The sequence below is a fragment of the Sorghum bicolor genome, chromosome 4, assembly GCF_000003195.3.
Source record: "Sorghum bicolor cultivar BTx623 chromosome 4, Sorghum_bicolor_NCBIv3, whole genome shotgun sequence".
NCBI lineage: Eukaryota > Viridiplantae > Streptophyta > Magnoliopsida > Poales > Poaceae > Sorghum > Sorghum bicolor.
Window position 1 is genome coordinate 9986610 of NC_012873.2, and position 26948 is coordinate 10013557.

General features: G+C 47.4%; 2 protein-coding genes across 2 annotated transcripts; one reads left to right on the forward strand and one right to left on the reverse strand.

Annotated features, from left to right (window-relative positions):
• On the forward strand, positions 13243 to 14759 carry LOC8085578 (peroxidase 70). Its single transcript, XM_002451803.2, has 3 exons — positions 13243 to 13573; positions 13715 to 13906; positions 13980 to 14759. Exons 1-3 carry the CDS (start codon positions 13352 to 13354, stop codon positions 14544 to 14546), a joined length of 981 nt encoding a protein of 326 aa, XP_002451848.2. The 5' UTR covers positions 13243 to 13351; the 3' UTR covers positions 14547 to 14759.
• LOC8078307 (peroxidase 70) lies at positions 19232 to 21090 on the reverse strand. The gene is made up of 3 exons (XM_002453547.2): positions 20837 to 21090; positions 20181 to 20369; positions 19232 to 20053 (listed from the first exon to the last, which is right to left on the reverse strand). The coding sequence occupies exons 1-3, from the start codon at positions 21047 to 21049 to the stop codon at positions 19490 to 19492; spliced, it is 966 nt and encodes a 321-aa protein (XP_002453592.1). The 5' UTR covers positions 21050 to 21090; the 3' UTR covers positions 19232 to 19489.

Below are 26948 nucleotides of genomic sequence, written 5' to 3' on the forward strand. Positions count from 1 at the left end.
CCTCGGGCGCCGCGCTGGACGCCACGATGGCTCGGACTTCCTCAGCATGTTCAGGCCGGGCCGCACCTCCCAGGTCAGCATCCTCCGGTCCTTGGGGCTTCGGCGCCCCCGTGTCCTGCCCCTGGTGGCGCCCTTTCTCCTCGTAGCCCGGCGGCGGCGGCGACGCGGGCCTAGCCGACCCAGGAGTCGAATGAGCCCCCCTCTTCACAGCCTTCAGGGGGCCAGCGCCACCGAAGGCGCCTTTTGCTTACGGCTGGGGAAATAACTCTAGGTTAGAAGAAAGAGAAAAACAAAAAATCACCAGAGGAATCAGAAATCCTATACATACCTCGCCCGAGGAGCAGACTTTTTCTGGGAGCTCGGAGCTCCTAGGGGGCCTCCCACGGCGCCAGGGGCCGCCGCTCCGACCCTCGCCTCGCCTGCTGACGGCGCGGGGGACACCACGGCGGTCTCAGCCTGCGATGCCTCCACCAAGGCACCGATTCCCGCCCCGGACGCTGGGGCGGGCTCGGCCAAAGCCTCTGGCACTACCGGATGAGGTGGCGCCTCGGATCCGACCCCCGACGCCTCCTCCCCTTCTTGAGGACACACCGGGGCTGAACCCTCACGAGGGGCGCTGCCCTCATCATCCACAATGATGTGGGGGGCGGCCTGTCCGCCCCCCGGCGCGTGGGTCCCCTCGGGGGCCTCCGACCCCCCTCGGGCCTTCGACCCCTCCGGGGCCTCGATCCCCTCCCCGGCAGGGGGGATAACGTCATCCTCCTCCGCCAGCTCGTCGAGCCAGTCGGTGTTGTCTCCTCCGCCCTCTATCTCCAAGACCGAAGTCTCGGGAGACGGAGGCGGGGCGACCCCCGCCTTCTCGGCTTCTCGGTGATTCTTGGCGGAGATCTCCCGCCGTTGCGCTTTCCGCGCCGCCTTCGCTTTCTTGTCCTCTTTCACCTTTTTCTGTTCCTCATTCCGGGCCCTGTTCTTGGCCCGGATCTCCTTGTCCTCCGGGACAGGGGGTGGGGAGTCCTTGACGGCCCCGATCCCCTGAGCAAACGGATCAACAGGGAATCAGGCGAAAGAAAGAACGAGGGCAAGAAATCGAAATAAAGGATACTTTCTTACCAGGGAGATATAGCCCTTTTCAGGGCGCATCGGCACCACCTGGGAATTCTTCATCTCCGGAGTCGTTGTCTTCTCGACCCGGGCGGTGATGTCCGAGGCCGATATCGGCTCGGCTAGCATCTTCGTCCCAGCCCAAGGGACGTCCCGGGTCATCTCGAACATGGGCACCCGGCGCTGCGCCAGCGGAAGCAGGCTCCTCTTATGGAACGCTATCGCCACCGTGGCCGCAGTGACTCGGGCCTCTCGCAGCTTCTGAAGCCCCGCAAGAAGCGGGGCGAGCCTCTTCTCCTCCTCGGCCGGAGCACCCCACACCCACTTCTGGGGGGCCTCTGTCACCATCTTCCCGGTATACTTCGGCAGAAGACCACCATCATTCCGGAGGTAGAACCACGCGCTCTGCCACCCCCGGTTTGACGACGGCATCGTGCTCCAGATGTACAATCCGGATCGTTGCTGGCGAAGCTGCAGCGTACAGCCGCCGGCTCGTAGGGGGATCTTCTCCTTCCCCACGTAACGGGCCGACATGTCCGCCTTGAAGAGGTGAAGCCAGAGGTTCCAGTTGACAGGAACCCCCAAGAACCCCTCGCAGACCGTGGCGAAGACGGCGGCCTGCATCACCGAATTGGGATTCAGGTTGTGCAGCTCCAGCTCGTAGTAGTGGAGGATCGCCCGGATCAGACGACTGGCTGGGACCCCGAACCCCCGGTCTAAGAACGACAAGAAGCAAACCACATAGCCCGGCGGCGGGTTTGGCTCCCTGTCGTTCGCCGAAGGAACGATCCATTCCGGGAAACCGACGTCCTTGAGAGGGCGGAGAATCCCGGCCCTCACACGCGCCTCCAGCGCGGACTTGGTTACATTGCTGGGCGGCCACGCCTCAACGACGGCCATGGCTTTAGGAGGAAGAGGAGTGTTTGCGCGGCGGAAGTGGAGGAGATGGAAGAGATGGCGGAAGAAAGAGTGGGAGGCAGGGGCTTTGTGGCGCAGGAGCGAGAGGAAAGAAATCAAGCCCCCATCGGCCGCTTTTATAGGAGGGGCGAGCCACGACCACGCCCCTGCGAGGAAGGCCAAGCGAGAGAGAGAGAGAGCAACCGTCGCCCACTCAGGTGAAAAACTCGAAGCGCCAACTCCCTCCGATTCCCGCGCCCGCCGCACGCGCGCATTAATTTCGCAGGCGAAACGTCCCATCCGGCCGGGGCGAGACGGCACGGCCGTTTCGAGTCCCCGCGCGCCGCGCCTCAAAAGAAGCGCCCTGAAAAGTTATGTCAGGGCGGTTCCTTCCAGGGGACGCGGCGCCCGACCCCCCGCGGACCAAGCGTCGCAGGGAGGTCTCCGTCGGGCGCAAGATTCCGTCTCGCCCGACCCCATCACGACCCCGAGCAAAAACTGCGAGGCGGTTTCCCGTCGGGCACAGATCCCGTCTCGCCCGACCCCGACACTAAAGAACGAGTCTGAAAAAAGCCTTTCGAGGCCCAAGAATCCCCAGGCCATGGCCACCTACGTTCCAGAGGTTGCGAGACTGACCTGCGACACAGGTTCGAACAGTCGCCTCAGGATAACTGAGCGAGGGATGACTGAAGATGAGCACAATAGAGGCCAAGGTCCGAGCCCAACAGGGAGTCGGCGCATCTTTACAGTCATATCCGAGACCCATGCGGGTGTCACGTGAGTGGGATCCCATCGAGGGAGGCATCGAGCCCTCGGAACCTAACGAACGGTTCCGACATCCACCGTGACTGCCCTCGGGTACTTTTTGAGATGTGCCCATAAGGCCACTAGCCGACCCCTATCGAACGGGACTCGGACATCCACTCAGATCTACCCGCCTGCAGCTCCCGGGAAACGTCGTCACTCGCCCATCGAGGGTAGTACGGCACGACCCACCCCTCCTCCGAGCGAAAGGAAGAATGAGGGACGTAATTACAAGACGAGAAAGAACCTGATCGACCCTTGCGGGGAAAGGGCTCGGGGGCTTCCTCGCACCATGGGAACAGGCACTACGTGTAAAGAACACGCAACCTATCCCTGAAAACACTCCAGACTATAGCTGTCAAAAGGTGAAAGCCTTTGAAGGAATAACACCATTCCTCCAAAAGGCTCGGGGGCTACACCCGGCGGGTGCGCTTGCGCACAGCCCCCCGGAGAAAGGTAAAAGCTCCTAGTCAACTACAGTCCCTGGGGAAAGAACCTCTAAAGAGGTGACTTCACCCCTTCAGAGGCTCGGGGGCTACTGTTGGGTACCATAATAAGGGATACCCAAATCAGAGCAATAAAAAACGCAAAGAAACACACTAACCACAATCATCAGGGCCTCGGACGCGAGTTCCGACTCGCCCGACCCCTCAGGACATCGGACGCAAGTTCCGACTCGCCCGACCCCTCAGGGCATCGGACGCGAGTTCCGACTCGCCCGACCCCTCAGGGCCTCGGACGCAAGTTCCGACTCGCCCGACCCCGTCCAGGCTCGGGCGCCGGACCCCACTCCGCCTGGGCAGCAAGACTTCCACCGCACGGCGCCCGTACCCACAAGATGACAGACGCGACGGCTTCCATACCGCGGTAGGGCAAGGCGATAACTATTCCAACCACCCTGGTCACTGTGCCCTTACCTCTTTCACTGTGACGTACTGCCTCACAGTAGGAAGGGAATGGGGGAGGTTAATCAGTACCACTATTTGAGGTCACTTCCCACTATTGACAGCATGTGCAGCAGTGCCGGCGACCCGACCCTCGCGACTCCTACAGGGCTCGGTAACACTCTACAGGAACAGCCATACTGCCGACCATCCCCCAAGGACGAGATGGACCAGCTTCAACAGGGTCGGACTGAGGTTTCACCATTCAACAGAAGAAATCTACTCTTGTAAAAACCTGTCTTCCCCTTGAGACTATAAAAGGGGAGCCAGGGTTCACAGCTAAGAATAGGTCCAGAAGGCCAAGTTCACACACACAACACTCTTTCTCAGAGCAGCAACCCGCACTCTGTCCACCACCAAGCCGAGACCTGGGACTTAGCCCTCTCTCGCAACCTGCTTGTACCCCCTACTACAAGCACCTTTGGGTGCAAGGTTATACAGAAATTCCGACCACACTGGACGTAGGGCATTCTTGGCCCGAACCAGTATAAACCCTCTGTGTCTCACTTGCATCACCATCCAAGCTTGGTCAGTCACGCAAACTTATACTTGTTAGTGCCTAGACCGCGAGTCTAGACGCCGACACCTGAAAACTCTGACCCAGCTGCGCACATGTTGTCTCGTCAGCCCCCGTGCTGGCACACCATGCCGCCTCCAGTGGACACGATGACGACAGGCTCCACGGGCTTCCGATCTGTTCTTCTTCGTCAATCCACATGAGGACGTTTCGTGTTATCAGCCTTTATTTACTTTACTTCCATATAATGTATTCTACTTTACTTCCTTATATATACGTATTCTACCTTAACTCTACCATATGCGGTGTAGATGACACGGTTAAGTGCTAATTGAGACCGAGAAGGAGTTGTGTGCTATGTGTAATAAGATCTCAAATGATGAAAGGCTCACATAAAACAGTGTCAAGATCAAACGGTCCTTTTTGGAGTCTAGGAGAAATCTTGGTCTATGAGGAGTCTAGGAGAAATTATTGTTGTTGTTGTTGCTGTTGTTGTTGTTGTTGTTATTATTATTATTATTATTATTATTATTATTATTATTATTATTATTATTATTATTATTATTATTATTATTATTATTATTATTATTATTATTATTATTATTATTATTATTATTATTATTATTATTTATTGAAAGATCAAATTTCTTTTTTCTTCATGTGTTGACATGGGAATAGAGGGAGTCGTGGAGTCCTGACACAATGATAGACAGATCATGGAGTCCATTTAAGATTGTATGTATAAGATGTAAGATCATGTATGATGAAAGGCTCTAACACGAAATTCAGATCGAACGGTTATTAGAGAGAGAGCCTCTCTCAAAAAACTCGCTCTTTTATAATGTGATGATATGTACATGTAGTTTGTGTCATCTGTAATAAATCACATTGTATATGTGTTTATACTTGTTTATCGGTTTGAGTATGTTTATATATTCAGATTAAGGTCTTGTTTAGTTCACCGGAAAAATCCAAAATTTTTCAAGATTCCTCGTCACATCGAATCTTACGGTATGTGCATAGGACATTAAATATAGTCAAAAACAAAAACTAATTACACAGTTTGCCTGTAAATCGCGAGATGAATCTTTTGAGCCTAGTTAGTCCATGATTGGACAATAATTGTCAAATAAACGAAAGTACTACAGTATTGATTTTTCAAAGATAATTGGACAACGCCTAAGATACTTTAGATCTTACCACATAAAAAATTTTCAAAGAAATTCATATTTTTAATATATTACTAAAATGCCACTACTATATAGTATATATATAATAAGTATAACCACATACTCTATGTATGAATACATACTTAACATACATATCACCCCTAAATGGTCTAGTATGATCATATACTTCCTCTGTACTGTTTAGCAAGAATTGTGGAGATGCTGAGAGGATTGAGTTCCTGTCAGTTCTAGGAGTGTCACAGGAAGCAAAAAGTGAAAGATACCTTGGATTGCCGGTTTACATGGGTCGATCTAAAGCAAAGATGTTCAGCTACTTGAAAGATAGAATATGGAAATGGATTCAAGGATGGAAAGAGAAGTTGCTCTCTAAAGCAGGCAAAGATACCTTGATCAAAGCAGTTATTCAGGCTATCCCCACCTTTGCGATGTCATGTTTTGACCTCACAAAAAACCTATGTGATGAGATTAGTAAAATGATTTGTCGGTATTGGTGGGCTCAACAAGACAAGGAGAGGAAGATTCATTGGGTGTCATGGCCAAGAATGGTGAGTAGGAAGGAAAAGGGAGGCTTAGGATATCGTGATCTCATCTTTTCAATCTAGCGATGTTAGCTAGACAAGCCTACTCTTCTCACTAGAGTCTCTAAGTTAATTGATCCGTTAACTAGTGAGTGGGATCAGCTCTTGGTCAATGACATTTTTTGAGGGGAAGATGCTGAAAACATCCTAGCAATTCCTATTAGGCCGAATCAGGAGGACACTATTGCCTGACATTTTGATCAGAAGGGTTGCTTTTCTGTGAAATCAGCATATCATGTTCTTGAAGGTCTGGTGGAACAAAGCTGTCAGACACAGCAAGGGGAAACATCAAGGAGTGGAGGGAGTGGTTCTAGAGATGATCTGTGGAAGAGGATATGACGACTAAAGTGCCCGCCAAGGATCAAACATTTGCTCTGGAGAATTGCACACAACAGCTTGGCCTTTAAACTAAATATCAAAAGACGCCATATTGACTTAGATACTAGGTGTCCTGTTTGTTGGCGCCTAGATGAGGATGGAGGTCACTGCTTTCTGAAATGCAAGCAAGTACGTAAGTGTTGGAGGGAGCTCCAGTTGGAAGAGGTACGAAACCTGCCGCTAGGTTCTCCAACGTCAAGGGAGTTTGTTCGTACTATTCTGAATTTGAAGAATGATCAGTGTCTAAGAGTGTGTACCTTTCTGCACAAATGGTGGGATGTGAGGAACAAGGCCAATGCTGGGGAGTTGATTCCTTCATGCATGGGTGCAGTCTGTGCAGTGAACAGAACAATGGGAGACATAGATGAGGTAGTGTGCAGGCCGTCAAGGTCATCTATCCCATGTCATGTTTGGCAACGTCCTCAACAGGATGTTCTGAAGATAAATTTTGACGGAGGTTTTCAGTGTGATGACGGAGTAGGCACAGGTGGGTTCATTATCCGAAACCACATGGGAGATTCAGTGCTGGCGGGTGCTGTTAAAGTTAAGCCAGTCCGTGATGCGCTATCGGCTGAAGCAATGGCGTGTTTATTCGCGCTAGAATCAGCGGAGCAAGTTGGCATTTCCAGAATTGAATTGGAAATGGACTGCAGCCTTCACAAAGCAGAGATATGGCCCCTTGTGGTGTGTTGTTCCGGAGTATCCGAGAGCTACATCATGATCATTTTATTTGTAGTAAAATTGTTAATATTCCTCGGTCATGTAACTCGTCTGCGCACGAGATCGCTAAATTAGCAGCTAGTTGGGACCCGGGTCAGTCCAATGTATGACATGACCCCCTCCCGGAATTTGTAAACACTCTTGTGACTCACGATCGCGTCGTCGTCCATAAATGAAAGGCCATGAGGGCTGAGATTGAGATAAAAAAACACGATTATTTGCCTATCGTTCCTTAGACGGTCTCCAATAGGAGACATATCTCACTACCCATACACAAAATGTATGGTGCAGAGAGAGAAAAGGCCCTTTAACGGAGTAGCCAAATGGCGGAGGCACTTTGCGTCGGAGGAGAGAGGAAACCCGAATTCACATATTCTCTCTCCTCGACGTAAATTTCTAGAGCGTGGAAGCAGGCCACAGGTGGTCAGAGATGGCGTGGTCCGTGGATGGCATGTCGCCGATGAGGGTGTCGGGGTGGATGGCGCCTCTTCCTTGTGCCGCCGGTGTCAGAATCTAGTGGAGGTGGTCGTTGGCGTGGGGGTTGGCATCAAGGTTGGAGGCATCGACGAGATCCACGGTGTGCTCGTCATCGGCGGGGACGAGGAGCTCGTGACCGCGGTCGCCACGACGTGGAGGCGCGTGTAGAAGGAGTCGATGCGGAGCTCCTACGCCATCGTCGCCACATTAGTCGGTTGGGATGGATGGATTGAGGGCTTGGGGGAGGGGTGATGGTTGTTTGGAGGAGCTCGGAGAGGTTGGGGGCGGGGGGGGGGGGGGGGCTTGGCGCGGCCATCGATCTCCCTAGCCACGACGGTGGGTTTGGTGCGGCTGATGAGGAGCAGCCCGTCACGGCAAGGTGCGCAGTGGGGCGGAGTTGCGAGCTTTTTGCGTCCGCGCTGTTGGAGAGGCAAATCTTTTGAGTTCAGGACTGTTTCTTTGGCCTTGTTTAGTTCCTAAAATTTTGCCTGTAATGGACTAAGTAGGCCACCATTAAATATAAATAAAAATAACTAATTGCATAATTTGCGTGTAATTTGTGAGACAAATCTTTTAAACCTACTTAGTCCATGATTAGATAATATTTTTTAAATATATACAAAAGTACTATAGTAGCCAAATCCAAAATCTTTTACCAAATGATGTCTACCTGTTGGAGACAGTTTACGAGATTACAACCGGTTGGAGAAACACAGAATAGTGCTCGCAGGGTGGAGGCGGTTTTTTTTGCCCTTAAGGGCACATGCCCTTACTTTTTCACCTATTGAATTTGCTTTGAGAAATGTGCAAACACAAATCTTAAAATACTTTTGCATTGAGATGTGTGTTTGAATACTTTTTAAAATAAATCTAATGGATAAAAAAGTAAGGATATATACCCTTAAAAGTAAAATAAACTTTACCCTTGCAGGGCAGACATGGACACTTGCACATGCAAGCAGCTGGGAGTGGGACCTCGTACACTGCAAGTACGTCGGAGTAGGAGTACGTGTGTACAGCAGCTGCATCTCTGACTCCGTAGCTGGGAGGGGAGTGCCATGCCAAGTGGAGTGCTTGGGTCTATCCTGACCGTGACGCAGCACGTTGACTCCTGTACGTTATTCACAGTTCCGTTGTTATGCCTCGCTCTCGATGGTATGCAGGGTTCAGACTACGCACGGGGTACACATGGGCTCATTAGATCATGTGTGTGCTTGCTTCAGTTTTCATAATAATTTAGCTAACACTACTTTTAGCTATAATTTTCCAGACAAACAAACAAGTGTTGCACATTTCGCCGTCATGATAGCATTCATGTAAAACCATCGTTCATCATGCATCTGAAATTTCTACTAGGTCTTGTTTAGTTCATCTAAAAACCAAAATTTTTTCAAGATTTTCCGTCACATCAAATCTTGTGACACATACATAAAGCATTAAATATAGACAAAAACAAAAAGTAATTGCACAGTTTGCTTGCAAATCGTGAGATAAATCTTTTGAGCCTAGTTAGTCTATAATTGAACAATAATTACTAAATAAACATAAAAATGCTACAATACCTAACTAAAATTGTTTCGGAACTAAGCAAGGCCTAGGGTTTGGCTGATCGATTTGGCTGATTTCGTATGGGGAATAAAGTGGCCGGCAATCACGTCAAGGTCATGAGCTAGGGCACGATATCAATATGCTTGATTATTATATGCAAATGTTAGCGACTAAACCAGTGGATGCGTATTTAATTTAACTCCTTTGTGATTCACTACTAACAAGGATCAATTCAGTAGCCAATATGAGTGTGAACAAGTATGGCTCATATATAACTAAGGGGGTGTTTGGTTTGGGTTGTTAAAATTTAACAGGTACTGTACTATTTTTGTTTTATTTGATAATTACTGTCTAATTATAGAGTAATTAGGCTCAAAATTTTGCCTCACAAATTACTCTCTAGCCATGTTTTTAGTTTCATAAATAGTTTATATTTAGTACTTTATACATGTGTCCAAACATTCGATATGACGGCCGATAAACTCTACCGCTCGCGTAACCAAATAGCCTCTAATTTGAATAACACGCCACTTTTTTTTCCTAGTCTCACCTCATATAGGGATCCTATGTGATGACAAGTCGGTAACGCACAATACTTGGTCACATATTTTTCTTATATATATATATATACCTGAGTAAAAGAAACACCTCATGTGTCTACTTAACCTATATCTCTTATAAAGATAAACCTTACTAGCTATTTCTTTTGCTATACAAAGTGTCCACATCAACATTGACTAACATCCCACTAGCACATAACACATTAAACTATTTGCAATGCAAAGTGTCCACATCAACATTCACTAACACATGAAACTAACACATATTATTATGTCTTTATTCAAGCTATTCACATTAGCAAACCAAATCATTTATTAACATATATGCTGCATTACTAACATCATATATATACATTTATGATTCTTAGTGATTAACATTCTAACATATTTATATTTTTTTTTATACCCGCGTTAACAGAGAGTCCTCCTAGTTATATATATGTTCTGATGATGATCATTCAACTATCACACTAGTCCTAACAAATCCAGATGCATGCCAGCATTATTGCGTGGTCTAAAAAGCAAAGAAAAAAGTCTACATAACTCCTCAAACTATCTAGGGTGGAAATACTTCATCCCCAAACTTTAACCCTGAACTTTCAAAACTGGTCAAATAACCCCCTAGAGTGGTTTTAAAGGATGGTTTTGTCTTTTTCATTTTTATTTATTTCCGCTGAATCTTTGAAAAATCATAATAAATCATAAAAAAATCATAAAATAAAAAAAATCAATTTTGTTGGACTCTTGATGAGTAGATCTACACAGTGAATATATAATATGGTATACTTTAGTACAAAGTTTTTTGTTGTAGCTTTAAATCTATTTTTTTCTCTAATTAAGTCGAATAATTCATATATGTAGTTTCTATGGTCCAATTATGGTAAAATTTTATGGTGGCTTCATTATTGTATGCTTGAACTACGGTAAAACATACTCATTGGATCACGCATAACTTATTTATAGATAAAGCATAGTTTTAACAAAAATAAAGCTAAATAAATCTATAACTAAGTTATAAGTGATCCAATGGGTACAAAACTTTTACCATAGTTCAAGCATACAATAATGAGCCCACCATAAAAATTTTACCACAATTAAACCAAACAAACTACATATATGAATTATTCTTATTAATTATAGAAAAATATAGGTTTAAAGTTACAACAAAAACTTTGTACTAAAGTATACCATATTATATATTCATTGTGTAGATCTACTTATCAGAAGTCCAACAAAATTAAATATTTTATTTTATGATTTTTCTGTGATTTATTATTATTTTTCAAAGATTTAGCGGAAATTAATAAAAAAGAAAAAGACAAAACCACCCTCTAAAACCACTCTAGGGAGTTATTTGACCAATTTTAAGAGTTCAAGGGGTAAGATATCCGGTTTTATAGTTTGAGGGATGAAGTATTACACCCTAACTAGTTTGGTGGGTTATGTAGACTTTTTCAAAAAAGCAAATTAACATTTAATTGAATGAAGTATATAACAGGTAGGCTTGGCTGCATGGTAGGACAGTTGGACATAATAATTCTGAAAACGATACCTGAATTCTTTGGATATATATAGTATCTGACTTAAGATTTTACACATGCATGAATATCTCTATCCGATATTTGACAGATATATTACATAATCTTCTTGCGTCTAACTCCAGCATTCAGTACAAAGGATATATACAACCGAGCAAAGACCACAAGATTGTAACAAAAATCATTCTCGGCAGATATTAGGTTTTTCACTTGGAATTACTATCCTACGACCCCATCCCGACGCCGTGTCTACCTCAGAAACTGTCGGCTGATAATAATCAGTATGCATGGACAGTAACTTTCAGTTATGTACTTGTTACACCATCACTTCAAAACAGTGATTAATCAGCTTCACTCCCTTCCGCTTCAATTCGATGTTATCATGACTTGATTACACACCTAATATAATTAAGTACACACGCATATATAAATGTTACATTACACACTTTTTTATATATGAGATCTCTCTCGCGTGTCACCGTTATATTACACTACTATAAAAAATCTTTTACGAGACATTTTGGAATTTATTTTTGAAGGCAGGTAGCATTGAAAATCACCATGATTAATGCCTCAATTAATCGAGGTAGTTATTTTTTATTTGCCTAGTCTATTAAAAAACCGTCTTTCAAAATCCATTAATAGAGATAGTTATTATAAAAAATCCGTCTTCAGAAATAGCCCTATTAACCGAGGCGGTTCTCCTAAATAGCCTGCCTTAGAAAAAACACCGCGGCCCAAGAGGCCCAAACGAGGCCCAATACATGTGACCCGTATATAAATGGAAGTTAGGGTTTTAGACTCATTTCCTCCACTCCCTCTCAGCCGCATTTCTCTCTCACGCACTTCTCTCTTTTGCAGGCCTAGTGTCTAGGCGGTGGGAGCGTCCATCCGGGAGCTCCAGGCCATGGCAGCGAGGATCCGGTGGCTCCAGCCTTGGGCAACGTCGATCCGCTTGCTCCAGCTGGTGGCGGTGTCGATCCGGTGTCTCCAAGCCTTCGCGGTGTGGATCCGGCAACTCCAAGCCAGGGCAGCATTGGTCCGATGGCTCCGAGCAGCGCCATTGCAGATCCCGTGCAGTGGTGGCGCGTAAGGGCGGCCAAGCCAGGCTCGGTTAGGGTTGGGTTGGGTTTTTCCTTTTTTTTGATTTTTTTTCCTGATTAATCGAGGCGGTTTTCTCAACCGCCTCAGTTAAGGTCATGATTAACCATAATCTTTGATCTGAGGCGGTTGAGAAAACCGTCTCGGTTAATCAATTTTGTCCACCTCCGTTAAGAAAATGTGTAGTGGTGTTAAATAGTAGAACAAACACGAAAGCTCAATGCATGCATGCTCACTGGTAAAATAACATTAAAAACAAGTTCACACACAGACACACAGATAAGTCATACCTTACCTCCCGTATGCATCCTGCTGTGACGAGACACGCGTCGAACTTGTGTTTGATTGGGTTATTAAAGTATAATAGTATTTTCGTTTTATTTGATAATTAGTATTTAATTATGGACTAATTAGGCTGAAAAGATTTATCTCGCAAATTACTCTCTAGCCATATTTTTAGTTTCGTAAATAATTTATATTTAGTACTCTATGCATATGTCCAAACATTCGATGTGACGAACCATAAACTTGCAACCAAACGGGACCTTACTTCAAAACAGCTGTCTGAGCGCGATCTCTACCCATAACGACAAGCTACACTTCAACTAAATTATGTGCAAGCATGATATGCTCTTTGTTCGCGAGCACACTGATCGAGCAAATGAAGAATGTACACACGAAACGACACAAGCCTACCAATTTTGTCGACCACGAGAGAAAGGCCGAAGAACTCCCTCCCAATTTTCCACAGCCAGCTGCCATCCTCCAGCAGCCTAACTTAATTTGACTCAGGCGTGGAGGCCTACGTTTTTGCATGCATGCAACTGCCAACGCCACTATAAATAGGCAGCTCGATCGTGTCACTACCCACCAGCTAGCCACTGATCGATCGAGCTGAAGATAATTTGTCAGAGAAGATCACCCTACGTACCTGAAGATAATTTGATTATTAATTAGCTAGCCTAGTCGATCTGATCATCGAGTTATTAGCCTTAGCCATGGCTTCGTTCCGGACGTGGCACTGCTTGCTCGCCACCAGCTGCTTGTTCCTCCTGCTGCTCGCTTCGCCGGCGCACGGGCAGCTCTCGCCGTCCTTCTACGCGACGAGCTGCCCGACGCTGGGGCTCATCGTTCGGACCACCATGATCAAGGCTCTCCTCGCCGAGCGTCGGATGGGCGCGTCCCTCGTCAGGCTCTTCTTCCACGACTGCTTTGTTCAAGTACGTACGGGCCGTTTCATATGTATTGTACTACTGAGTACTCTGTATATAACGTAAGATTTGATGTAACAGAGAATCTAAAACAAATTATAAAATTTCTTATTATAGAAACTAAACAAGGCCTTAATTTGTTACCTGCAGGGCTGCGACGGCTCCATTCTTCTGGACGACGTCGGCAGCTTCGTCGGCGAGAAGGGCGCCGGCCCCAACGTCAACTCCGTCCGCGGCTTCGACGTCATCGACCAGATCAAGACCAACGTCGAGCTCATCTGCCCCGGCGTTGTCTCCTGCGCCGACATCGTCGCCCTCGCCGCACGATTCGGCACCTTCTTGGTACACTCGTCGTGACGTCTCGTACTACATGTCTCTTGGTAGTTAGTACATCAGTTCTGCATCATATTCACAGCTGGGAGGACCAAGTTGGGCGGTGCCGCTCGGCCGGCGCGACTCGACGACGGCGAGCCTGACGCTAGCCAACAGCGACCTCCCGTCGCCGGCCTCTGGCCTCGCCACCCTCGTCACGGCATTCGGCAACAAGGGCCTGAGCCCGGGGGACCTGACGGCGCTGTCCGGCGCGCACACCATCGGCTTCTCGCAGTGCCAGAACTTCCGCGGCCACATCTACAACGACACCGACATCGACGCGGCGTTCGCCGCCCTGCGCCAGCGCAGCTGCCCCGCGGCGCCGGGCACCGGCGGCGACACCAACCTGGCGGCGCTCGACGTGCAGACGCAGCTCGTCTTCGACAACGCCTACTACCGCAACCTGCTGGCCAAACGCGGCCTGCTGCACTCCGACCAGGAGCTCTTCAACGGCGGCTCCCAGGACGCGCTGGTGCGGCAGTACAGCTCCAACCCGGCACTCTTCGCCTCAGACTTCGCCGCCGCCATGATAAAGATGGGCAACATCAGCCCGCTCACCGGAACCGCTGGCCAGATCAGGGCAAACTGTAGGGTGGTCAACAGCAGCTGAAACCTGATAGATATATAGCGAGTTGCTTCCATCACCATCAGTATTGAGTCCGAACGTATATAAATATGTACAAGCAGACCTATAGATACTGTTTGCATGGGAGAATGAGAACTTCACAAGTAGTGGAATTTAAATATATGTGAAATTATCTATATCCTTTTTCTTTATCACATACGACACACTTGTCTACCAATGAAATAATTAATAGTAAATAAGGACACTTGTTGTGACGATGATGCAAGAACTTAAACCTGAGTGGATGGGTTCTAGGCGGAAGTTCACTCTGCTCACGAATTATGCCCAATTTTTTTAAGTAATTTTCAAATGCCAGCTTGGATCGATTGTACAACACTGCGTCACTAGTGGAGCGACTTTTTTCCGCGGCACGAGCAGCTCCACTGGTGGATCTAAAACTGTTTTGAGAAAAAAAAACGTTCACTAAAACAGCTTCTCATTGTACATTTGGGAGACAGGCTGGAAGAAGTTGGTATTTTCAGCTTCATTCGGCGTCTACTCCATGTGAGACCGAGTTTTTAAAGAGCTCCACTTGAGGAGCTATTAATTTTTCTCCTGTTTATTTTAAAAGCCAAACAACTCCTGAAATTGTACAAAATGGACCTGTAGTGTTCACCTATATAACTGAATCTCTCTCTCTCTCTCTGATAGGGTTGTGCGTGCCGCACATAGTCATGCTAGATTTCTACTCTTCAACTTATAACACATTCTTCGATTCACTTCCCTACTATAGAAATGCAACGTATAAGTATCTCCCATTTATGGCTAGCGATAATATACAAATAAATTTCATATAGAACCAAATTAACTTAATTAAATTTATGCCTAAATTATAATTATTAGAATGAATTCAATTCAAAGATCTAAATAGGCCATTACTGAAAACCTAGAAGAGGAAATGAAAAGGGCTCAGGGTCCAAAGGGGGCTGCACTTTGGGCTGGTCTGTTATGGACTAGGCAGGCCTCGCCGCAGCCTCGATGGGAGGTGGGTTCATTGGCCCCAGTGTGGCAGAAGTTTCCGTGTAAGTGTGCGCTGGCATCACCGTGTGGTGAGAAAAGGAGATATGAACAGCCCAAGAGAGAAGCCGAGAATTTTTTTTAAATGTTTCTCATAATAAATACTTCATATATATATTAAAATAAGTGGCGTTCTCTTTTCTCAAGGTGTCAAACACATTTTACTTTGACGGACGGAGTATGATATATTTCAATAGGAGTGAAATTCAAAAGGTTCCAAAGGAGTCTACAATAGGTTCAAACATAATTCAAGCCCTTTGATTGTAGTGATTATCCAACATGCCCTGTTGAAAGCTAGGTGTTCTTGTAGTAAACCCATGTGTTCTGCTAAGTAATGGGTTGGATTAAGTTTGGTTGAAGTAAATAAAATTATGAAGGACTGGAAATAGCAAACATAGGCGCGGGGGGAGGGGAGGGTGAATGCGAGCCTCAAATTTCTTTCGAAATATTTGGCCGTTGTCCTAAAATCACTCCCAAGTACAAACGAAATGTCGAACCAAAAAAATACTCAAGCCAACTGATGACGAGAGTACCTAGATCGATTACTCGCAACAGTACAAAACTAACATGACAGACGAAACACGATTCGAAACTCAAGCGACCAAACTAGATGCAAAATAAGAAATCAGGGCTAGAAAAAATTGATCGAAAAATCCTCTGAAAATCCGATCAACACAGAAAAAGAAAGAAAACAATGCTGTCTGGCTTGACATTGAAGATGCACAAAAATCGATTAAGGCCTTGTTTAGTTCCCTCCAAAAACCAAAAACTTTTTAAGATTCTCCGTCACATCGAATCTTGCGGCACATGCATAAGACACTAAATATAGACAAAAATAAAAACTAATTGTACAGTGTAAATCACGAGATGAATCTTTTAAGCCCAGTTACTCCATGATTAGACAATGTTTATCAAATAAAAACAAAAGTGCTACAGTCTCAAAACCAAAAAAAATTCGGAACTAAACAAGGCCTAAGCTAGCCAACTCAAAGGCTGAAGAAAAAGCACGGCACTAGAAGATGGACCGGCCACTGGCCTTCATAGGCGAGCACTGCTCGGCCTGGAGGATACGGCACTCAAGTGCTCTTCCCTGGCAGCACCCCTGGCTGAGGTGCTCGGAGTGCACGGCGCAGGTGCACTTGGTGCTGTCCGGCCGTGAATACTAACCACAGCAAAAGAAATAAATTACTACACTAATAAATAGCAAAAGATTGCTTTTGTAGGATACAGATGCAAGAACCTAAAGTTCTCACCAATCACAAACTGAACTCAAAAGGCCAGCACATCATCTCTCTTGATCTCCACTCCGATGCATCAATCAGCGCTGCACTAGATGCAGTAGTGCCCAGAAGCAATCGAACACAGAGGAACACAGAGCAGAAACGCAGCGCAGCTGCAGGAGACCACACGGCGTCGGTCTGCTCACAGCTAAATATTATAAATATTATATAGGTTTTGGCCAATATATTATTTGATGATAATTAATTCTAGGGCTACAAATGATTTAATTTCAGATTAGTTTGTGATCTTTTATTAACTCAACTTAAATAGCCAGTTTGTAATAGCTCTTATAGAGAAGTTGAAGAAAGGAAAAAGGAGGCCACATGCGCGCGCCGCCGCCGTCGAGCCGAGCCGTGCCGTGAAGGGAGGAATAACGGGATCCAGTTTCAAATCATGTCCGTTATCGGATTGATGGCAATTGATTGACCATTTTCTCTCTTGCCTATTTCTTTCCATCCCCGCGGGCTCTTTCCTCTGTTGGAATTTTATTTCATGTCGAGCAGCACTGAATCTTCCCCGTTCCGAATCTCTGCGCGCATGGAGAGATCAGAAGAGCAGGCCTCCAGAACTTGACGCCTCGCATTGAGACACCTGTTAAGTTCGCGGGACTTCTCCTTCCTGGTGGATGCTAGGGGGATCGATACATCTCCTTCCTGGTGGATGCTCGCGGGACTACACTGTGAATCTCTTCTTACATCGACTGTAGTCCGCTATTTCAAGCAACACACTATATCGACTAGTGCGAATGGAGCCCACTATTTCAAGCAACGCACTATATTGACTAGTGCGAATGGAGCCGCCGGTGTCTTCGACACTGATCCCTCTTCAGGGTACATCTTTAATTTATTTTGTCTAATTTTCAGTACGTCTACAATTATATTTGTAATGTTTCATTAGTCTGAGTAGCGGTAATATTGCACGCGTATACATATATACCACCACCTTATTGATTATATTTTTTTGAATTAAATCAAATATTAAAATATCTAAATTTCTAACACTCACACGGTGCGAGCCGCACCGGTCGGGAACAAGCGGATGGAGGAGCTCGGACCCAGAGCGAGCACCGCTCAGATGAGCGCACACAGCGCAAAGCACTCGGCGCTGGTAGCGCTACTGCCTGGCCTCATCTGCAACCGACGAATGAACATGAGACCGAGCATAGAGAAGAAAGCCACCACAAAATTGACGAAAACTCATCAAAACAAAATGAATTGCTCCCAAACTTGGCACAAGCGATTTAGCACAAACTCATCCCAAAAAGTTATATCTCGACCAGAAAATTGACGAGAACTCAGTCAAAACAAAATGAATTGCTCCCAAACTGGGCACAAGCGATTTAGCACAAACTCATCCTAAAAAGTTATCATCTGGAATTAACCCAAACTCTAAAAAATCCAGATCGTGGCCAAGAACAAAAATGAGAAAAACTCAAAAATAAAGTGACAAAAATCACAGACAAAACAAGTGAATCTTGGAGGACAAATGGAGGATTTAGGCCTCCATTCCCATACCAAAATCTAACAAAAATACACTACGAATTTTTCAGTTCATGGGACATCTATAGAACTAAGAAGGGAAAAACTAATCCAACGTGGAAATGGGAGAAATGACATGATGAGAAAGAGGTGAGAGAGATGGGGGACTCCCCCTCCTCATTTATCAGACATATTACACATTCTCCATTTGCCCTTGGATATTTTAGAGCGAACTAGCTAGCCACAGAGGCATTTTAGTCCAACCCGACATAGTTTCCATCTGACAGCCACCGTGTCCTTCATGAGATGGCTTAGCCTTAACGCCAACTCATAGATGTCATCATGTGCCGTCCGTTCCTCCTCGGAACCTCCGCTTAGGTTTTGAGGCTAAAATCTGTGAAACCCGTCCCGAGTAGTGTACTCCATACGCATCCCTCGCTGCTCGACACGTGTTACCGCCGTCCTCGACCGCCAGCCCACCAAGTCTTCCTGAGCCTCGCTCGACTCGCACGTCCGCCGTCTTGACTTGGTCAATATGGTCACTCCCATATACACTTGCGCTTATCGATGTCCCAGGTGACAGCCACCACGGCTAGTCACCCAGTCTCCTGGTCCGTCAGTCCAAACCTCATGTCCACCCTTCACCGCTCCAGGTCCATCGGTACGACACGTCTCTACTTAACCTTCACCTCGCCGTCGATCACCGCCTCCGAGCTACACACCTACACATCACAAGCCAAGACACATGTCGTATGACCCAACTCACGCCAAAGATTAGTAACCAACTCAACCTAGACCGTGGATCACGTTGACAATCACTCATCACAAATCGGCACATATCAACATTGTGTTCGCAAATTATGAAGTAGAATGGCTTGAGGCTGTGTTGGATAAAGGGTAGGTTTTAACATATTCCATTGACAGGCCTAAAGATGCCTGGGCTTATGGGCGGCCTTCTGGGTTCTCAGCCCAAGCAATACAAATCTGAACCTCCCACCAAATTCTTATTCTGTCATACATGCATGGCTGTACATTTTGTAGCCAACCAAGCTACATACATGCACATCATCATTGTACTTTGTTGTGTGTTACATTCATAGATAAATATATTATATAACCATCATGATTCATGAAGCAACATCATGTCAGCGGCTAACGACTGTTGACGACCCTGCAGTCGGCCCTGATCTGTCCTTGGCTTCCGGTGAGCGTTCCGATGTTCCCCATCTTTATCATAGCGGCAACAAAGTGTGACGCGAAGAGCCCCGGGTCGGTGCTGTACTGCTGCACCAGCGCGTCCTGCGACCCGCCGTTGAAGAGCTCCTGGTCCGAGTGCAGCAGACCTTGCCTGACCATCAGGTTGCGGTAGTAGGCGTTGTCGAAGACGTACCGCGTCTGCACGTCGAGCGGCGCGAGGTTGGTGTCGCCGGAGCCCGACTCGGCGGGGCAGTTGCGCTGCCGCAGGGCGGCGAACGCCGGGTCGACGTTGGTGTCGTTGTAGATGTGGCCGCGGAAGTCCTCGCACTCCGCGTAGCCGATGGTATGCGCGCCGGAGAGTGCCGTCATGTCCGCCGGGCTCAGGCCCTTCTTGCCGAACGCCAAGATAAGCGAGTCCAGGTTCAGCGTCGGCGCCGGAATGTCGCTGTTCGCCTGGCTCAGGCTCGCCGTTGTTGAGTCGCGCCGACCCAGCGGGACCGCCCAGGTTGGGCCGCCGAGCTGCATGTATGCATGCCCAAAAATAACCAAAATGCAAGTGCAATGTCCATGCATGATTAAGCATGCATGGTAGGCAGGCAGGTGTACGTGTAATATGAATAAATACATTATTTCTATGTATATATACCAGGACGGTGCCGTCCCGCGCGGCGAGGGCGACGATGTCGGCGCAAGAGACCACGCCGGGGCAGACGGCCTCGACGTTAGCCTTGATCTGGTCGATGACCTCGTAGCCGCGGATGGAGGCGTTGGGGAGAGCGGTCTTCTCGCCGACGAAGCTCCCCGCGTCATCCAGGAGAATTGAGCCATCGCAACCCTGCGTGTGAGCGAATATTTCTCGATATATATGTTACTAAGAACGCCTACGGAGTACTAGCTAGCTAGCTAGCTAGCTAGGAGCACGTGTATTGTTCGTGCTATGTGTTTGATTATTAATAAGGGCCTGTTTAGTTCCTCATTTGGAACAAAAACAATGTTAGGTTTTCGTCCACCATTGTGTAGAATGAAAGTAAACACCATCCAAAACTTTTAGTAAAATGGTTGTCATTTTTTATTCTGGAATTTGACTTCAAGAGCCAAAAAAGGCTCAAAAGAGCAGCTTCATATATATATATTTTGGACCGTGAAAATTTTATGGTATTTTGGATAGAACTTAACACACCCATACAAATTTTTTCATTTTGTATTTCATCATTCCAAAATATTTGGTATTTTATATTTTGTATTCTATGGAAAACTAAACACACCCTAACGTTAAAGACCGGCCAAGCCGCCAGCAATTACCAGGACGAAGCAGTCATGGAAGAAGAGCCTGAGGAGGGAGGCGCCCATCCGACGGTCGTTGATGATGGCCTTGGTCATGGTGGTGCGCACGATGGGCTCAAGCGCCGGGCAGCTCAGTGCGTAGAACGTCGGCGTGAGCTGCCCACCATATGCCGTGGAGCAGAGGGACAAGGCAAGCAAGCAATGCAACAAGGCCCTGAAGCTGCAAGCCATGCATATATGCCCTAACTCACAGTTCTTCTATGATCATAAGAAGAACACGAGTAGCTGCTGCTACTACAAAGCTAGCTCGCCCGAGTAGCTTTTGGTGGCTTATTTGTAACTGGCACGCACGAGCACCCTATTTATAGTGCCGTTGCAGTTATTATGCATGCAAATGGCGAGGCGCTCTGCTAGGGAGTCAAAGTTAGGCCACTCTGGTGGAATATTTGGACAAGTTCCGTGGCGTTTCTCATGTGGTTGAAGAAGTACTGAACCCCAACCACATAGCTACATTATACACTACCAGAATCTAGGGCCAGGATTTATTTCAGTGCAGTTTGCATGATGGTTTGTGGCTAAGGGTCATTCCCTTGGCGGTTTAGGCTCTTTCTTTAGCAGGTTAGACTCTTTCTTGAGCATGCAACCTGTCTTCCACCGTGTGTGCTCCCCTCTTAGCGCCCATGAGCGAGCTCCTCCCTTCCTCCCCTCTGGCGGCAGCGGTAGCACTGGTGAGGTAGGTCTCCTCCTCCTCCCTCTTGCACGCCCACGCTCGACCCTGGCCAGGTCTTCTTCCCCAACTTTGGCCGGCGGCTACGGTTCCAGCGACCAGCGCCCCTCTTTCTTCAACAATTTTGGTGGACTATAGAAGAGTCGGCCGAGGGAGGCGGGCAGGTCAGGCGGTGGGAAGGAGGCCAGGTGGTTTAGGGGCCTAGCAGTGGTAGAGGTGTTGCCAGGCTAGGTCAGGGCGGGGGTACCATGCCCGTAGCTTAGAGCTTGGTGCCGACATCATCGACGAGCATGGCCATGGCAGAGCTCCGGCGAGAGGAGAGAAGGGGAAGAAGGCAGCCACCGTGGGCACTGGAGTTCGTTGGAGCTCGGCAAGCCTAGCTCATTGGAGCTTCGGTGAACCCTAGCACCCAGGGGGTGGCGATAGCCGACGGTGGGGGTGAGGATGACAATGAGGATGGGGCAGAGGATGACGGCGAGGGAGGGGCGGAGGGGCATGGGGAGAGAGGAAGGGCGAGGGGGAGGAGGTCAGGCACGAGGACAACGGGGTCGTGCGGGAACATGTGACCACGTCGCGCAATACCTTGCCCTTCATGAAAATTAATCTACATGTGCGATTTTTATGCTTCAAAATAAAGTAAATAAGATAAAGATTGTTAGTTAATTATTAAAGTTTCACAAGTATATCTGAAAAAAATATATTGAAATCGTTAATAGGTTATTGGGTTTGAGAAATGGAGTGTTCTATCTAAAAAAAAAGATATTTAGAAACACTCAAGCCGATTTATAATTAATTAATAGTTGAATTCAAAAGTTTGCATTATCATGCATGGGCCTGCTTTCATCAATCAATACAAAAGAAACACAGACTAAAATGATGATTTGGTGGTCTCTGCACTCTGCAGACCTAGCTAATTATCATTGCTACCAAACACATTCTTTTTCAAGCAGACCGGAAAGACGAAATAAAAAGACTGATAACCAGAAAATCACAATTCGATGGTCAGGTCACCTAACTTTTAGAATGAAAATAGACACAACTTTTCATTAGCAATACGGTATAATTAGACTTCAGAGATTCTGAAGTACTTCATCGACAAGTACCAGTGAAGCTTTAGCTAGCTAGTACACGTCATGTAAGTTAGGCGTGCGTTATTTCTACCCACTTGCTTCGTTTCGCTGAAATTTAGTTATTGTTGCTGTTGCTGATGCTGATTTATATTGTACGAGAAGAAATCATTGTTCTTTCATTGAAAAATACTGTTGAAATATAGTACTGACAAACAGAGCCATATATTGCAAGTCTACGAGACGCAGCTATTGTTGGCACGAGAGTAGACACTGTGATACACGCGTGTATCATCGTACCTCTTTTCGGAGCCAAGATCTAGTCAACGGCCAAGCCATATATGCAAGCATATGACGTGATAGCTAGGCTGAGAGAATGCCACATCGAATGTCACACACGAGAGCGCTAGCGACGATGCATTGCACGTTCCGTTGGACCGGCCTTCTTGAGCTTAATCGATCGGTGGTGTACTACTGTACCAACGTGGTACATATATATACATGGAATTGATGAACACAAGAATTAAGCACCCTCTCGAGAAATTTTCAGATGGTTCATGTAACTAGTAGCACATTACAATATTCTTAGGCAATTGATATTTTCGCTTTTTCTCCATCACGCAGGAACCATGGATGATCGGTGAAGAAATGAAGCCACTACAAGTTTTATCTTGTTGCCTGGTACAAAAAATGGGAAAAAAAATTAAAGCATTGTCTGCTCGAGAAGGGAAACTAAAACAGGGGAGCATGAAATATCATTCGAACCTGAAAGGAAAACTCAAACACTGAACCTCAAAACTCATTATGAGATTTATTTTCATAACTCATTAATTCTCATAACTCATTAAACTGAAACTAAAAGGACTACAAGCTGCATAACCTTGTGTGTAGCAAGTTTAATTTTGAAGTATATAGCAAGTTATATTTTGAGCATGTGGCAAGATATTGTGAAATGACAAATTCTGAGAATTATAACTTCAAACACATGAAAGTCATAACTCATTAAACTGAAAGGGAGACTGAAAAAATAAATTAAACCCATAACTCATTAAACTGAAACTAAAAGAAACAATGAAAAAAAAACTAAGACTTAAAGGAGTATAACTTGCCACTTGCTCAGTATTTGTCAATTTCAACTGACGTCATAACTACCTGACTTTAAAAACTAAAATAGCAAACAAAACCTAAAACTCATCATTGACAACTTGATTTTTACTGCACATTTCATGCTTTGAAGCCTTTTCGCCCTGTTCTCAACTGCTGTATTGATTCTAAGCCCACCTAAATATTATTAGGCTAGTGCACAAAAAAAATTTGGGCTAGCCCACTCGATTTTGTGGCCTCGTATCACTTTTTGGGCTGTCAACGTCTAGGCCTTGTTTAGTTCCAAAATATTTTGCAAAATCGACACTGTAGCTTTTTCGTTTGTATTTGACAAATATTATTCAATCATAGACTAACTAGGCTCAAAAGATTCGTCTCGTCAATTTCGACCAAACTGTGTAATTAGTTTTTATTTTTATCTATATTTAATATTTCATGCATGTGTCTAAAGATTCGATGTGACGGGAAATCTGAAAAATTTTGCAAAATTTTTTAGGAAGTAAACAAGGCCCTAGCCCACGCACATTTTTTTGGCCCCCCTGACATCTGTTTTTTGGACTGTTTAGGGTAAGCTCCCAAAAGGAAAAAAAAATTGAGGAATGAGCTCACACAAAATTATTATTGAGCAACCAAGACTGTATAGAATTGCAAAACTAAAAGCCCAATTTCAATTTCATTTATAGATATTCACGGATATTCACTCGAGACAATACCAATTTAAATCAAAATAAAAAAATCCTATGTCAGAAAAGTAGGACTGAGTTCTGATGTTCTGCTGAAACTCCACTAGCTCACGGAGTTGGATGACTTAAGTGTAGTGATGACATGCATCAGCAGCACCTACCCCCACCCCACCATTCGATAACCTGCGGACCACAAGATCACGTGAATAGATCAATAAAGTAACGATTTTCAATGATAAATTGCAATATGACGAGCAGAGTCGATAGTTCAAATTTTATCTGAAAAAAAATTATCAATACAAATCAGGTTTCCAGATTATTACTGCTATCTGAGACAACTATATGCAGCTTGTTTCCAGTTTACTGCTAGCTGAGACAACTTTATGTAGCATTGTCATGTGGGGCCGTGCGTATGCAAGACGCAGGCGCACCAGGGACGCAGATCGAGGGGGATCAGGCCCAGCATGGCTGAGTTATCTCTTAGGATTAGTTTCTGTTTTATTTACCTTAATCTTAGGAGGTTTGTTGGGCCTGAGACCAATATATTGTACTCGGTGAACAATTTTGAGGGACTAAGCAAAAAGTTATCCCTAAACCTATCTCTCTCCAAATATCGTAAGCCTGCGGCGGAGGAGCAAACCTCGCCGGAGAAGACGGATCGCGGCTATGAGCTACGTAGCCGAGGTCCTGCTATCCAGGGGTTTGAGGCCCTTGACAACCTGGTATCACGATCCACGCGTTCCTCGCCGTCCCGATCTTCCTCTACCTCCACCACCGCCCACCCACCCTCGCCGCCGCCAGCCAACCCCGGGTCTCCACCATCAGCCGCTGCATCCACCACCGCATCCGTCGCTGCCATGGGTGACGCCGACTCTGACCCGATCAAGAAACTCACCGACGCTATCTGCGATTTGCAGACCACTGTCGCGGCCAACGCCCAGGCCATAGCCGCCATCACTGCCGACCGCTCCTCGCACTCAGCCTCCAAGCAATTCCCGGGCGAGCATCACAATGACCGACCGCCGAAGTTCCAGAAGATGGACTTCTCTAAGTATGATGGCACCAAGGACCCCCTCATCTTCCTCAATCGTTGCGAGTCGTACTTCCACCAGCAGAGGATCATGGAGGAGGAGAAGGTGTAGATGGCTTCGTACAACCTTGACGACGAAGCGCAGCTTTGGCTTTGGTACATGCAGGTGCAGACGGATGAGGGCACGCCATCCTGGCGCCGCTTCTCCGACCTCCTCAATCTGCGGTTCGGGTCGCCCCTGCGGTCTGCTCCCCTCTTCGAGCTCGCCGACTGCCACCGCACGGGCACCGTCGCCGAATACCAGGGCCGGTTTCAGGCGCTTCTACCCCGCGCCGGCACCCTGGATGAACTGCAACGCGTGCAGCTGTTCACTGGGGGGCTGCTACCTCCGCTCAGTCTCGCGGTACAGGTCCACAACCCCCAGTCCTTGGCGGCAGCCATGAGTTTGGCACACCAGATGGAACTCATGGAGCAGTACACGGCGGCGCCCCCCCCGACCAGCGGTTCGCGGACTCCTCCCATCACCAGCCCCGCGTCTCGCTCTTCCTGCTCCCAAAGCACCAGCGCCCAATGTCACCGTCGAAGGCCGGCCCGTGAAGCGACTCAATCAGACCGAGCAGGATGAACGCCGCCGCCTTGGCTTGTGCTTTAACTGTAATGAAAAGTACAGCCATAGCCACAACAAGGTTTGCAAACGTCTCTTCCTGCTGGACAGCTTGGTCGAGGACGACGACGACGCGCCCAGCGAGGAGCCAGCCGATGCTGAGGCTCCGGTGTTCTCCCTACACGCGGTGGCTGGCGTCCCCAGCAACAATACGCTACTGCTCCGCGTGGTCCTGGGTGCAGCCTCCCTCGTCGCGCTCGTCAACACTGGGTCCAGCCACAACTTCATCGGCGAGGCGGCGGCGTCACGCACGGGGCTGCCCATCCAGCCGCGCCCCCGTCTCACGGCCACGGTGGCAAATGGCGAGAGGGTGCCCTGCCCCGGCGTTATCCGGCAGGCGGCCATCTCCATCGAGGGCATGGCGTTCCACGTCGACTTGTACGTCATGCCCTTGGCTGGGTACGACATGGTCTTGGGCACCTAATGGATGGCCACCCTGGGGCGGATCGCCTGGGACTTCGCTGCTGGGACCGTGGCGTTCCACCGTAGGGTCGGGACATTTGCTGGCACAGCGTGGAGTCGCGCTCGGCACCAGCAGCAGCGGGCATCACGGCTGCCAGGCCGGCTGGGCCAGTGGTTGCCACCCCGTCGGTTGCCACGGACGCGCGGACGGCTGCTACTTCCCCTGGGGATCGCCCCTTGCTCGACGACGTCCTCGCCTCCTTCGCTGATGTGTTCGCGGAGCCCTTCGGCCTGCCCCCCCAGCGCGGCCGCGCCCACTCCATCCGCCTGCTTCCTGGGACAGCACCGGTGGCCGTTCGTCCGTACCGCTACCCGGTAGCCCACAAGGACGAACTAGAGCGGCAGTGGGCCGCCATGATGGAACAAGGCCTCGTCCGCCGCAGCACGTCGGCG